General features: G+C 32.7%; 1 protein-coding gene across 1 annotated transcript in view; it reads right to left on the reverse strand.

The window, feature by feature from the left end:
• Positions 1-16,444, reverse strand: part of ADGRL3 (adhesion G protein-coupled receptor L3) — a 482,854-nt gene that overhangs the window by 317,316 nt on the left and 149,094 nt on the right. The window contains exon 3 of the mRNA XM_040624907.1: positions 10,519-10,632. Coding sequence (XP_040480841.1) covers positions 10,519-10,632 — 114 coding nt within the window. The remainder of the gene's footprint in view (positions 1-10,518; positions 10,633-16,444) is intronic.

Here is a 16,444-nt window from a genome sequence, read left to right on the forward strand (position 1 = left end):
ATGCCCTTGAATCTGAGAAGGACTCAAAGTTCAGATGTGATCTGAAATGAAAAATGGAGAATTAAGACAGAAGTCCTGTAAAATTACACAAGTAGTCAAGAGAACTACAGAAAGTTGTAACTATTAGATGCCAGGGGGCTCCCCAAATCCTGGGATGAGTTACCAGCATTACATCATTCCAAGCCCTAGTGCATGATGGCACCGAAAACGGGTGAGAGGCAACACGTAGATTCAGTTGAATAGCAATGATACAATGATCATTTCTAATGTGGTCATCACTGTAAAGGTTTTTAGCATATATTTCTTTTTAATTTTCACAGAAAGTCTGTGAGTTGATTATCATCCTTATTTTCTATGTGACGAGTCTCATTCACAGAGTAGTAAAACAACTTCATGAGAACTTAGCTAGTTATTGGCAAAGTCAGAACGTCAATTCCCAGGCTCTCACTCTTAACCACTGTTATAGTCTCCAATGCTTGAGAGAATTAGGTAAGTGAAGACAGGGAAAATGTCGTAGGAAATGACAAAGGGCATAAGGTAATATGTCTTTGCCATAGAGATGTACTTAGAAACAGCCACTTCTTTCTCTGTATCACTTACTATTCTATTTTGCATTGATTTCTGTTCTAATTGAAGTTGAAAAGCAATTAGCATAGAGAGAAGATAATATGTTTATAAAATATATTAATAAAAACTAAACGATACTGAGTTTCCTTCCTAGGCTTTGATTCTACCTTGATGTGATTACTTTAAGGATGATAGAATGATGAGGAGATTATGGGTTCTTAGAAGTAGGAGCTAGTCATATTTATATTATTGGGAGCATCTGAACACTGCAATATTTTGAAGATAACTACATTTTCATTAAATGTTGGTAAAACAAAATTAAATTAATATATACAGAGCAGACTTGGAAGTCCATATATATGGATTTAATTCAAGTATTACAAGTCAGTTATTGTGAGAAATTCCTGTATAAAGATACAAGAAAATTTACATGGAAACTCACTACATTTATTCATCCTATTTATGTAGTTTATATATTCACAATCAAATCCTTATTTACTCATCACTATTTTTTGCTGCCTCACATTAATAGTAGATAAGTGTAATATAGTAAAATTAATTTTACTAATACTAACTTGACTTGGGATTGCCTAGGGTATGATACATTTATAAAGATAATTAACATGACTTCTGTCTATAATGACATGCTGCACAGCCTACATCTTGCCAGTCTATTACAGGTTTACATGTTTATGTTTTAAAAATATCATGAGAAAAATATGATGATCTTTATTTAGAAAGCAAAACTGTCTTTAAGCCCATACCCTAAGCAAACAATGATTTAAAAAAAAACAGTATTAATAATTTTAGGGAAAAGATAATATTATAATAAGTTTTATTTGTATCCTATTGCTCTTATAATAAATTACCACAAAGGTAGAGGTTTCAAACAACAGTTATGTCAGAAGTCCAAAATGGGTCTTAAGGGCTAAAGTTAAGAGTGGTGCTCATGCTGGAGGCTCTAGGGGAAAAAATTTTTTTCCTTGCTCTCTCCAGCTTCAGAGAGGCTGCCTGCATTCCTTGACTGGTGGCCCCCTCCTCTGTCTTCGTGTGTTTCACTCCAACCTCTCTGCTTCTGTAGTCATACATCCTATTTGCCACATTGCCCGCTCTTATAGGAACATTTGTGATTACCTTCCATCTACTTAGATAATCCAGTATGATCTCCTCAGGTCTAGATCTTTAATTTAATCACCTCTGCAAAGACCCTTTTGTCATTTAAGGTAAAAACTCACAGGTTCTGGATATGGATTTTGGGGGGGGGCATCATTATTGAGTCTGCCAGGTAAGAATTTAATTGTTTATGAGTCTTTGGGCTTTATAGAAGGGTACTGAAAAATTTTTTAAGCAAGTAAAATATTTTACAGCATTCACAGGAACTGTGATATGCTACCGTTTGAGAAATTCCTCAACAATAGAATGAAAATATTAAAATTTACGTATATTTTCCCTTTATCACTTACTCATTTTAACGAAATATTATGTTGAATTGTAATATTTGAATGGAGTGCTTTCTAAGCCAATTGATTCAATTTTTCTAGTTTCATAAATTAATGATTAAGATACAAAAAAAATTCAGAAGGGTTTTTCATAGTATTTTGCTTTTACATCTATTTAGGAAATTTTATCTGGACAATTAAGTCCAAAGGTCTTATACATCATGATGTTTGCCAAAGGATCTTTTTAGCAATAAACACTTTGGAACATAACCTCACTTTCACATGTTTTCACTAGTTTGCTTTCCATATGCAGTATATTTTATTTTTTAAAATTTTTTTAATTAAAAAAATTTTTTAGAGAATGTGCATGCATGAGCTTGGTTGGGGGAGGGACAGAGGGAGAAGGAGGGAGTATCTTAAGCATACTGTGTGCTGAGTGCAGAGCCCAGTGTGGCGCTCAGTTTCACAACCCTGAGATCATGACCTGAGCAGAAATCAAGAGTCAGAAGCTTAATCAACTGAGCCACCCAGCGTCCCCCCATACGTGGTATATTTCAAAAACAAAACATTATATTCTATGTCTTTTTTAATCCTACATGTTTATGCTATTCAATTAGAGCACCTTGTAAAAACTTCTTTGAATTAAGTTTAAGTGCACAAGCTCTATAATTTTACTATTTCAAATAAAGCAAATGAACATGGTTAAGCTAATCTCTCAAACTTTATTTATGTCTATAATAACATTGTATTTCCTAAACCAGATCTTTTCCTAACTCTGGCAATCCAATTAATTTTATAATACTCTCAATTCATCTTGTTCCCTTACAATTAGCATCTAAGCATACATTTACATATTATTAATCTACCAGAAGTATATACAGAGCTTATCTTAGGTACTGATGCCACCTGATGTTTGGCTTATTTGATGCAAGTTTACCTTTATATTACTGCAGAATCATGCAATATTTTTTACACTATATATTTTAAAGAGAATGCCAGTTTATTCAATTTCATTTTGCAAACATATTTTGATTTTTAATAAATCTTACAATCTTCAAAGAAATTCCTGCTTCATTAGCAATGGTATTAGCAGTACTAGTCGCTGGTTTGTTTCTCTCCAAGTCACTCTCTTCATCTTGACGATAGTCACACTGACTTTCTATCGAGTCTGAGAACAGGCTGACTTCTTCCCCACCCCACTGGGTCTTCACTGCTGTTCTTCTCTTTGCCTTAGAAGTTCTTTCCCAGGCTCTTTGCCCAACTATCTTTTCCCCATTCTTCATGTCTTTCAGAAAACCTTATGTGAGCTGGCCCTTTCACTGTTCTCTATCACACAATTGTGTTTATTTTCTTCTTGCATTTTATTGCAATCTTTAATGATTATATGTATTGGTTCACGTGATATTGCCTTATCCCCCAAGCCTGCCAGCTTCATAGGGCCCATATCTATTTTCCCCCAGCACCTAACATAGAGACTGACCCATATTAGGCACCAAAAAACTTCTATTGGTAGAATTATCGTTAGTACACGAATTTACTAACTTTTGAAAATTAAGAAATATAGTAACAATTTAGGAGTGCTTTTACATCTACTAGCATTGATTAGATCCAAACTCTAGAATAAGAGTTGCAAATTTAAGTATCTTCAAAAGCCAGGTGACACTTTAAATGATTATAGTGAACCAGGTACAATACAATAAATACTGCATAATATAGCAATTTGAGAAGAACAGACCTTATTTAAAGGAGGCAGCCCCCACTCAGTTCTAGTCTATCATTGCCCAAGGAAATGCAGGCCCAGTATTGCTCCAGACTTTATGTTAAATTTGTCTTTCCAGTGTTTGAGAGGCTTATGGAATTGCTCTGCAGGCTGAATATGGTCGAGAGTCCCTAAAGGGAAGTCTTTGCACTCAAGTCCACTGAGAGGTCTGATCCTTCCTGATCACAGAAAGGTTCTTTGCCAGCGCCATTGTCTTTACACAAAAACAACACCTGGATATTGGATATCATGTACTTTTGATGTCCTAATCTAGGACAGGAATTAGATTAGATGAAACATTTTTGGAACTAATTCATCTGAACATGGAATCCTTAGGAAACTCCCCACTACTTCTTGTTCTGGAGATCACTGGATCTTATTTTTCTGGACCTGGTTTTTACCTAATTCTGGAACTACTACTTTATATCCCCCCACCCCCACACAAGCTGTTTTTTAACTTAAATTAGTCAAATTGTTTTTTGTAGATTTGGAAAGAAACATATCTTATTAATATATCAATTAATTGTCTTCAGAAATAGTTCTCTTGTCTTTTCTGTGCTCTACACTGGGATAGGTATTAGGTCCCAGAGGAATCACAGCCTACAGGGAGGTCACAATTTCTAACTGCCCTCTGTCACTCTCCTGTCAGGTTCCTCTCCTGTCACTCTCATGTTCTGTATTTTATGAAAACATTGAACTGTTTTGGTTTCACATTCAACATATAGTTTCTTATCTTACACTGTCCCATCTGTTACAAATGATTGTCCTTCTCACTCGAGTCTATTCATTTTTTAAGACTCAGCTCAAGAGTCATCTCTAGAAAACCTTCCCTGAAGATACCCACCCCCAACCCCACACTAGCCACTATGGGATGGGTGTGCATTCTCCGTACACTGCTCATGTGAAATGTTCCATTGCTTTGGGGAACTAAAAACACTGTAACTTTGGGGACCTTGAGCCCCATTTGACTCAATTCTTTGAGGGCAGGAACTTTTTGCATAGCTTTCTACGCTAGTGTGTAGCAGTGCCTGGTACAACATATATTGAGTGATGACAGATAAGTAAGTGGGATGTCTTGAAAGAAAATGGCATCATTTAATTGAGAATAATTTCCATAAACATATGAGCAGCTAGACAAAGGTATGAGAGAGTTTAGGATTAGGACCTCCAAGAAAATATAGTCCATCTATGCTTCTTGTTTTCTACCAATTTTTATAAATATATAATACTTCAGGCATATTAGCAAACTTTAAATTACCCATTACGTAATCACTGATTCATTTGTAAAAGACTTATGGATTATCTGTCAGGTATAAGGTACTGTGAAATAGAGAAAAATTATTTGAGAGAGAAAGAATGAAACTGTGGTGGGAGAGCAAAAGGAGAAAAGAAAGGGGCACCTGGGTGACTCAGTCGGTTAAGCATCTGACTCTTGGTCATGGCTCAGGTCATGATCTCAGGGTCCTGAGATCAAGTCCCCAGTTGAGCCATGTCAGGCTCCACACCAGTGGGGAGTCTGCCTGAGATTCTCTCCCTCCCTATCCCCTTGCTCTCTCTCAATAAATAAATAAATAAATAAATAAATAAATAAATGGTAAGGAAAGAAAGGAAGAGTTTGGTTGCTTTTGTTATAAATATTATTCTAAAAGAGAATTTAACTGACTCTGCTCTTACAGAGGGGTTAATATTTAAGGGACAATATTTGCTATGTTACATGGAGGCACAGAGAAGAATAATATGAGAAACAAACTAGCTTCTGGTAGCATTCTTGAGGAATACAATCACCAATTTGAAGGAACTAAAATTCACATAGTCTATATTTTTACCATAGATCTCCCTTTGAATTAATAAGGTCTTGTTTGTAGACAAGAGTTAAGATCTTGACTTTATCATTCTAGCTGTGAACAGAATACTTTGGGAGGAGCCATTTTGACTAATTTTCTTTTTTCTTTAACCGTCCAACACATGTTTCTCAAATGTCTCCTACATGTCAGAAACTGGAAAAGGTACTGAGGCACTAGGAATTAAACTATATCTTGACATTTCTGTGATATCTTAAAAATTAAATGTATGGGTTAATTTCGGCACATGAGTTTTAAAATACATAAGTATTTTTTACATAAGAAGAACCAAAGAATGCATAGATTAAAATGTGTACTCATTTGAACATTACCTGCAAAAATATATTTAGTTATTTATAACTAAATAAAGACTTTTGTCTGTTTTAAATGCTGAAGGAAAGTGTAATGATTTTTCTTATAGTAAAAAAGATAAAACTAACAGATTATGTAATTGTTTGTAAATATTAATTTTCCAATAATATTCATTTGCATGTCTTTCCATAGACAATCACACATAACTTCAGATGGCTGATATGAATGGTAAGAAAGTCTGTAAGTGGTATAACATAAGATTGGTTTAATCAAATGCTCATTTCTAGTAGCTCTCCAAATTGTATGCTTCCTCTCTCCATTTCCTAAGAAAATCTACCACGAGGAAAGGTTGACAGAATAAGTAATATGTGCTTTGTATTTCTAAAAGGAAGAAACAAAGAACTGAACAGAAAAGCTGGGTTGTGAGGAAAACAAGCACTTTCTGAGTGTAATGTGCGTGAAACTGTATGCCTTGGAAGAAAGACAAATTGTCAGCAGGATACAAAGTAAAGATTCTTTGCTCAGAAATACTCTAGGTAGGTGGTTAGTGTTTTGTTTCCCCCCTAACACAAATCTTCCCTATAAACCAGCTATATGAGGGAAACTCTACTTGAAGATGCCACAATTTCAATCCCCAATCAAGCCAGAAGGAATGGAAGTGGGGCAAGAAGAAGCAAGGTGGAGAGTAAAAGTGAGACATTGGTAAACACTGAGGTTTAACCTCTGGAGTATATGGGTCATCTCCCAGGAGGAAAAACAAAACGAAACAAAAACAAAAACACTCAGGAGGAAAAATCAAACCTCAAAAGAAAACGCAAAAGCTATAAAAGCCACACTGGAACTAAGGTGTGACAGGAAGAGAGAAAAGTATTGATTCATCTGTCCCAAATTTGGTCACAAACAGGATATCTGTGAACCCAAACAAGAAAATACAGACAGGAGGAAGAAGTTGAGATTTAGAAAAAATTAAATATAACTTCAGCGATTCAGAAAAGCTGACAAGACACTCAAAGAAAGTGACCTCACAAAATTGCTTATAATCACTATTTTTTCTTATTTTCTTTCCTATGAGCATCTTAAAAAAAAACGCATACCATTTGATTCAGATTGAGGTTCTTCTAAAACTGTCATTTTTTAACCATGTACCTATTTTCTGACTCCTAAAACTCTCTGCAAAAATTATTGCAAGCTTATCTTAGATATTTTAACTCCATGTTTCAGGTGTGATACAAAGAATTTTGCTGAATTTTTATGTCTATCACCTCTATTATGCTAACATATCATTAATATTAATATGTTTTCCTACATATTTTGTCTATATTTTTATATTTTCATTTTTTCTACATTTTTCTATGAGAAAATATCAACTTAAAAATCAATATTACCAGGGGAACACACACACACACAGAGTCCATATAAAGAAAGTATCAATAACAGTATTTTTTCCACATCTCAATATTAAGAAGAAAACATTCATAAATATCAAGTACATCACTTATATATAACGAAGTTCGTGGTCTTAAATTAAAAATGGAAATGGGTATTACTGAATTGTATAACAAAGAGAACCTAACATAATTTGTATATTTGGTTGTTCAATTAGAAAAAAAATTAAATACTAACAATGAATCCTAAATCTGAAGTTTACCTTCTAATAACACATGAGGGATATTTCCATAAGTATATTACATACAAGGATTTGTCTTATAATACAGGTGATTTAAATAACTTCTTAAGTTACTACTTAGAGTCTAATTCCAAATTTGGGCACAATTTTTATAGCATGAATTCATTTTTGCCATTATGCTTTGTTAGGTGTTTGGGAAAATAAAAGTTTGCAGTGATTCAGCTGCTTTAAGAAAGGCATAAAAACCTCTTAAAAGTTAAGTAGCAAAAGAACTAAAAAAAAGGGTCCGGCCCTTGAAGCATTTGCTTTCACCATGTGCCATTACTGCAGTGATGAAAATTACAAGATTTAAATACTGAACAAGATGGAATAACTCATGAAAATATAGAGGGGAATATCTCTGGGGAGAATTATAGCTGAGTCCCTAACAGGCATTAGACACAGGCTCAAATCTTGGCTCTGTCATTATCCAGCTACTCTGTGTTTTACATGAAACATTAATTTATCCTACTGAGCTTCGGTTTCTTCTTCTGAATAGTGATAGTCATACCTAACAGAGGGGATATGGTGAGAATTAAATAAAATAATGTACGCAAACATTTAAACCATGTGGTAAATGAGATGTAGTAAGTACCAATAAATGGTAGCCATTTTAAATAAGTGATTTATTTTTTTTACGGCATTGGAAAAATCTGTATTTTATACTAGAGATAAGAAAAAGAATTTAATGTTGATCTAAATCACAACTTACTACAGATCAGGGAATGTCTATAAATTGAGAAAATTTTAATAGCGTACCTTAGTTTACGGACCCATGCTTTTTTGTTAAGAAATCAGACCATATTCTGAACCCAGGCTTCCTAATCTCTGGTTATTTTATTCTACTAAACCAATCTACCTTTCAAATAAGTCACTATACTTTATTTCATGGTTTATACTTTCTTTTGTATTTTTTTTAAATTCACCAAACGAATTCCCAATTATGCATTATGCTTTTAATTGAAACATACTGAAGATATTTAAACAAGTGCAATCATGCTATGCCATATAAATTAAACCAATATATAAACTGGCAAATGTCTGCACCTAGGTTTATAATTCTTATTTAATAAAACAATCAGATAAATAATATAATGGATATCCATCTAAGGTGATCCATAAATTTAAAGGATTACCAGAAACCTGTATATATAGGATAGTCAGAGATCAAATTGTTCATCTCTGAAAATTTGTGAGAGAAAGGAAATGTGTAGTAAACCAAACTCCTTTTTATGCAAAAGTGTATACACCAATTCTTATTTATACCGAAATGATTTAAGTAGATGATTTTTCAAAATAAGTTGGGCAGAGAATTTTGGAGTAGCTGTCCTCAAACAAATTCTGAAGAAATACAGAAAATTGAAGAGACAGCTGTGAAATTCTTTAATATTTAAAAATTGCGAAAAAATCTAGCTTGACATTTTCTACTTCAGCTTTCATATTTTAAAAATATGACTGAAACTTTCCTCAAACTGTCTTAAAAAATGAGGTATTCCTTATGGTAAATTTTTATAAAATGCCTTTGGAAACAGCTATTGTACATAATTCACAAAGATCTTACTATGCAATCCAAATATAATTGACAAAGTTCCAAAAGGCAAATTTTACCACTTTAAAATATCACTAATGAACAACTGGTCAGTAAGAGCTTTACACTATCACAGAAGAATCCCTAGAGATAACAATGTGTAAGAAGCATAACTTCAGTTGAGATTTCAACAGAACCTATACACTTCTGCTTTCTTTTATACCAAGGAAAATTAGCTTCTAAAACTTCACCAGATAAACTTTCTCTAATGAATCACACGATAAATAAGACAAAAATGAAATTTTCTCCTGATTGATTTCATTATTACTTTAAAATTTCAATTCATTTCTTGCTGGCCAAATTGCTCTCTATTATTGGATTATGCACACTTATAGTTTATGAGTAATGTGCTGCTTCTTAAACAAGCAGAGTGAGGCAATCTTCAAACTCTCTCTTGGCACAGCAAACTGGCTGATCCCCAGATACTTCACTTCGGAGATGTCAAAGGAAGTAGGAACCTGGGATTTATTTGTGATCCCAGGTGTGTTCTACTTTTGGGATGAACTGAATATCTAATGTGAGAATGCAAGATTTCCTGAGTGATCTTCACTAAGGAATCCCATGAATAATTAATAGTCAGATCAAAAATATTTTTATGAAATAGTGATTCTTCCTTTGGGTAGAAAAGTCAGAAAAATGTTCCAGTTTTGATTGTTTGATCCTCCATTATTCTTGAAGAAAAAATATGTTGTTGGCATATACCATATCTGACATAAAAGTTGCAAAGACAAACTTCTTGAGGCTCTAAGGGATAAATTCTGAAGAATGCTTTCGTTCATATAATTTTTGTGTTTTCTTTTCAGTTTGTTCCTTCTGGATAAATATATTTCTCATCCTCAAAATGTTGACAGCACTTGTAGATTAGTAAAATTGCTTCTATTAAACTCAAAGTTTATCAATTTCTATGCCACTATAAAAGTATAATATACATTGTATAATAGCTATATATTATATTATATATATAATACTTATATAATATAATAATATGTAAGTATATTATTCATTTCCACTTCCTGTTTGCTTGGACCTAGAGGGATGCAGTATTGGCATACCATTCATTTCAACTTTTATAAGAATTTTATATTCTTGCATTAAGAAAAGTTTTAGAATAAGTATTGATATACAGAAATGTATAGTCAAAATGAATGCTGCAGAATCATGCAGGCAACATCTAATTATTCCAATGGTGGGCGGATATATGATCCTGAAAAATTCAAATTAGCCAGTCTTTAAAAAAATTATGTAAAAAAAAGTGTGACAATTCTTATGCTTTCATAGAGAATACTTTGTCAATGCATGCAAAACAAAGCTTAATGTCTTTTCACAAGAAAAGAACAGGAGTATACATACTGTAAGGGACACATTCATACTGCACTTCAAGGTATTTATAGGTTCCTGGACACGGGTCTGGAAAAACATCAGGACCTGCCACCACTGCACACTGCGTTCTGTTATTGCACCTGAAGTCAAAAGAAAAGAAGAAATAATAAATTTATGGGAAGTTAAATCATTTTTAACACCAGTACTAATTTTATTTTGGTTCTTGTTACAAAGATTTTACATAAGGTTTTGGTCAATTTAGAATTTTAGACTTATGAAGGCAATATTTGTAGTACACTTAAAAAACTAGAAATAAAAATCAATTCATCCGGTTTACTCCTACTAACAAATATATCAGCAAAATGGTACAATTTTGAGTTAGAAGTTAAATACTGCTTAAGCAACACTATCTAGTCCTTAGGATATTGCCAATGTGAATACAGGTAAGGACTGTTTGGTAGGAATCACTCACTACCATTATTAAAAACAAAAACAAAAACAAGAACAACTGAGAAAATATGACCAGAATTTTATTAGAAATTGTAAAATAAATTCACTGATTATCAGGACATCCATTTTAAAGGCAGTGAAAATATGATGTGGAAAAGATTTTAGCCAAACCTGAAAAAAAAATCAATGAAAATTTAATATTTGAATATTAAAATAATCTAAAACATAATTTATATAAATTAATATACTACTAACACCATAAGTAAAACCGTTTTTAAGAACTAATGCTTACATTACTTGTGTTCAGCCCAATAATTCACTAACCTCACAGACTGCTGTTTACAAATGCCAATATCCTATAATTTAAAATAGCTTTAAATCTCCAAAGAGAATAATCAAAAACCACTACTGAAATAGAAATATAAACTATGCATCTTTTGTGGCGATTGGGCTAAACGAATCTGGGCTATGCAGATTTAATCATGGGTAAATATACATATAATGAAATTCATTCTTATTTTGAAAAAGACACCCAAGTTCAGAATGGCTTTGCTAAGGTAAATTTTACTCAGAAATTGTCTAGATTTGATAATTTATTGATAGGTAGATATTTCTATAGAAAAAACAATGTTTTCTCCAAATGTAATGTTGTCACTAAATGTATAGGATGTGACATTCTATAGCTATCCTCTGTTTTATGTTCTTGTTTATTCATCTCAGAAATATAGTACCTCACGGCTAGCATTTTCCACTATACCTTCTTGAAGAGATGCTTCATTCCCTGATATGGCCTTATACTTCTGTATCTTTCCTTGATACTGGCAGGATAAGGAACATCGGGGCAGAACTCAGTTTGATTTACTGTGAAAATGCTTTGTGCTTACTGGAGGCTAACATTTGTTGGCCTTAATGAAGATTTTATGTAGTCCCTAAATTAAAATTGATTCATTAGTGAATGCTGTAAGCTGAAAAATATATTCTGTATGATCAGTGGAAGATTAATAAAAGTCAATATTCCATACTTATCAGGCAATTTAGCATTACAGTTAATGCTGGGGACCAACATGACCCTAAAGTTCTCTTGTGTGGATCTAATGTCTGAGGGTGATTATCAGACAATTGTATAATAACATTGGTGTAAATGTGGCTGTTCTCACACATATGCTGCAAGTAGGCACCTTGCCATGTTAGTGTATTCAGACTTTCAAAAAATAGCAGCACTTCCCTTTTACAAAGAAAACTTTTTGAAGGAGATATCTCAAGTTAAAATACAAGTTTCTTTGCAGTTAAGTTATAAGATTTTTACATCATGCCTTGAAAAAAAAAACCTCATAAATCAATCTCAGGTCTTTATAAAATGAGCATATATAAAAACTGGTAGTTATTTCTGTATTTGTTTAAGAAAGTTATCAGGAGGGGCGCCTGGGTGGCTCAGTAGTTAAGCGTCTGCCTTCAGCTCAGGGTGTGATCCCGGCGTTCTGGGATCGAGCCCCACATCAGGCTCCTCTGCTGGGAGCCTACTTCTTCCTCTCCCACTCCGCCTGCTTGTGCTCCCTCTCTCCCTAGCTGTCTCTCTCTCTGTCAAATAAATAAATAAAATCTTAAAAAAAAAAAAGAAAGTTATCACGAATACATTTGAAGTAGAAATAATTCACGGTAAAAGAAGTATACATCATGAAATTTACTAAAATGTAAATATTCTGTAAAAGTAGTACTCTGATCTGCAGTCATTTAGTCATGGAAAATTTGAAATATATGTATTACATATATGTGTGTTGCTTTCTTTCTTGGTCTTCTGTTGTTTTCACCTTATTATCAACATTTTATTCTAATTACTACAGTTCAAATAATAAAATTTATTTAGAAGTTGTGTGTATTCTTGTAATATTCTGATCTAGAAGGGCAACTAACACATCTTCTATTATTTAAACAATCAACATTTTATATCAACAGATTACTAGTAATTTATGAGTTGGGCATAAAGGTTAAAATTTACACTATGGAAATGTTTGTTGCACAGAAAGTGGCCTTGAATTAGAGATTTCAAATGGTTATTGTCTGTATAGACTAGATTAAAAAATATAATATGAACATTATACTAATCCACCTATCCAACCAGTTTACATATTACATATTATTTGTTATAAAATACTAATTATTCTTGCATATATAAGAAAATTAAGTGATCATTTGCTGTTAACATTAGACACCTTTGTGAGTTCCAAATATCTTACTCAATATTAACCAAAAATAAGTCTAATAAACCTTCCAATTAATGAGATACTGTATGTGAAAAGGTTTATAAACCAAAACATCGGTATACCAATATTTGCACTAATTATCATCATTGTTCTGCATCAAACAACAAGATTTTAAAACATTAACTTTTCAAAATAATTTCACATTGTATTAAAAATTCCATATTAAATGTTCTTTATAAGTTAAGATTCTTAAAAATCAGGGAGAAAGGTAGATAACCTCTAGAATATTATTCTTGTATAAGATACATTCTAATATTGATTGTTAAAGACCAACTATATTTCAAAAACAGAAGTTTAATCGTTCCGTCTTCTTTTTTTCATGACTTCAGTTAGTATAAATAAAAATGAAATTAACTATACTTTTGATGAAAGCTTACTGAACAATGAACAACTTACACCAGTAAGAGTACTTTTATATACTTTTATAGTGATGTCAAAATTGTTAAAGTAAATTCCTTCTAAAATATTGTAGATGATAAATGTGAAATAAAATAATCAAATGTTCTCATGTGCCCTAAACCCAGAATTCTTCATTGTTTACTTTTAATAAAAATATAAATCTAAAAATGATTTTCAGTATCCTTGATATTAAAGATACTTTTAAAACCCACAATAAAGGATGAGAAAAGACTGCAATAATATGTTCAAATGCATCCTAATCCAGTAATATTCACAGAGAAAACATCATAATCTTATGAAAGTATTATGGCTTATTTACAGTGATAGAAGTTTCAGTATTTTTTCAACAGAAACTTTATGCAATAATAAAAAAAAAAATCCACTCCAACAACAGACAGTTTTGAGGAGAAATGGCTGAAGGGGGTCAAAAAAGTTACATACTTTCAGTTATAAAATAATAAAGTCACGGGATGCAATGTACAGCTTGGCGATTAGAGTTAATACTACTATACATTTGAAAGTTGCTAAGGATGGACAGTATGTATAAGCAGGTGGCACTCACAAATACCAAACAGTATTCTTAGAGAAATCTCTTGGCATTTGACTTTTCACTTACAGAACATGGGAGCCAGTTATTCTATTCCTTCACAAAGTTGATGCGCTTATAAAAATGCATTAGGAAAAAAATGTAAAATACCACATATAAGGCACTAAGAACACTTTTGGTTGTCATTATCATCAATATTAACAATTTCTTTCAGGCTAGGTTAACAATACTTCATTTCAAAAGACTGAGTTTTTTGAGAGGAACTTTCAATACAAAAGAAGTAGCAGAAAGAAAAGCACATAAATTGTTGGAGTTTAGAGTAGAAATAAGAGAAAGTAGGTCCACATTTTAAAACACCAAAAAACTGTAAGCCAAGTCACTAGTTGTATGTAAACTACTTTACCTGGGACACCCTACGTCCAAAATTTATAGTTACAATGTCCTATATCTGTGTAACCCGTCACACTTAGGAAGCATATTCATATATATTCTACTTGTCACCTCTTTTATGAGATGAACATCACTACCTCCAACTTTACAAAAGAGGGAACAGGTGTGAAGACGCTAAATGACTTTCCAGACTCTCAGAAATCAAACGGTAGTCACTGGATTCCAGAACAGTGACCTAAAAACCATTTTACTGCTATCTTCTGAAATGTATGAATGTCTAAATGTATGAATGTCTTCATACATTTCATGGTCACTCTGGGAAATTGATTTAATTCACTCTGATAGGTTCTTAGAGGTACTATGATGATCTGATGAGGTAGAAACCAGGTGTAAAATGTCCAAGTGGCCGAGGATTCCTTCAGTCATGATGTGGGTCAGGCATTCCAAGGAGATTCTGAATTTAAATTAACATTACACAAACAGGCCCCCTCAATCCAAACTGGTATGTAGCAATTGGAAAGGTCAATCTCTGAGCATAAAGGAGCAAAGGATGGATAAATATTTATTCAGACTTTTCAAAAGAAAAAAAACCAAAACTATGCCCTTTTAACTCAACCCACATATAAGTTCTCAACTTATGTCCAGTTGCCATCCACTGATCAGGTTTATCTAATAAATGTTATTTAATATGTTGAATGCTATTGTTTATCAGGACCAGTTTTAAAGCAATATTGTTTATTTTTTAAAATGTCTTATGATGACTGACAGGGAAGATATACATAATCACAGGATATGTAATAGGATACAGAATCATTTACTGCTTACCTATTCATTCCAATATGGTTCAGAGCAGCATAGGAACAAATTAGTTAAGTGGGATAATGAAAAAATCACGTTCGGACAAAAAAGTTCGTCTATGTGCCACAACACAATGCAGTGTATACTGAAAATGATATTGCTACATTTGTGTGCATATCAACTATTCATTTAAGTTCTTATATAAAAAATAATCAGCCTCTTTTCTGCTAAATACAATAAAATGATCTTTGTTTTAACTTCATTATCCAGATAAAAATTATCAGCTATTATCTCATGTTTGGTTACAAATATTTATCGGTTAAGCATACAAACATGATCCTTAACTCTGTTTTTTAAAACTTCTCATATAATAGATATATAAGGATGGTATTCATTTGCTTGCACGGTCTAGTAATTTAATATGGTACCATTAAAATAATTCAAGTTTAATATTGTTGTCTTTATATGCTGGGAGTCTAATCCACAGGCTTTCCCCATCAATAAATAAACCCTTCCACCACATATTCTTACTACACTCTAAAATCAGTGTGTACAAACAAGCATTCCCAGGAATGTTAAGAAACTTTTCATATGATGCTGCAGCATGTAAGTGTTAAATGTGTACAATGCCATTGAAAGTCATTGCAATGACAAGATACGAGAGTGAAAAAAAAGTGTTCTATGAGTGTCTTTTTGTTAGCAAATTCGTCATATGAATTTACATTTTCCCTTTCCAAATGGCATGTATGTGAAGAAACACACATATACTTAGTACACCCAAGTATTTCACAGCATCTAATATATGACAAATCAGTGTTTGAATCATATAAGACACTGTTCTCTGAGAGGAAAATGTTTTAAAGATATCTGTTTATGCAAAAAAAAAAAAAAAAAAAGCACCACCATCATAATACTTCAATGTTTAAAATCTGAAAACAGGTTAGGTAATCAGAGTAACTGAAGTTTTTAAATTTATAGCAATTTTTAAGTTTTTAATTTATAGCAATATTAAAAAAGCAGTATTCTCGGATGCCTGGGTGGCTCAGTCAGTTAAGCACTTGACTTTTGACTTCGGCTCAGGTCATGATCTCAGGGTCCTGGAACCTG

Source organism: Ursus maritimus, unplaced genomic scaffold (assembly GCF_017311325.1).
Source record: "Ursus maritimus isolate PB19 unplaced genomic scaffold, ASM1731132v1 scaffold_8, whole genome shotgun sequence".
Taxonomy (NCBI): domain Eukaryota; kingdom Metazoa; phylum Chordata; class Mammalia; order Carnivora; family Ursidae; genus Ursus; species Ursus maritimus.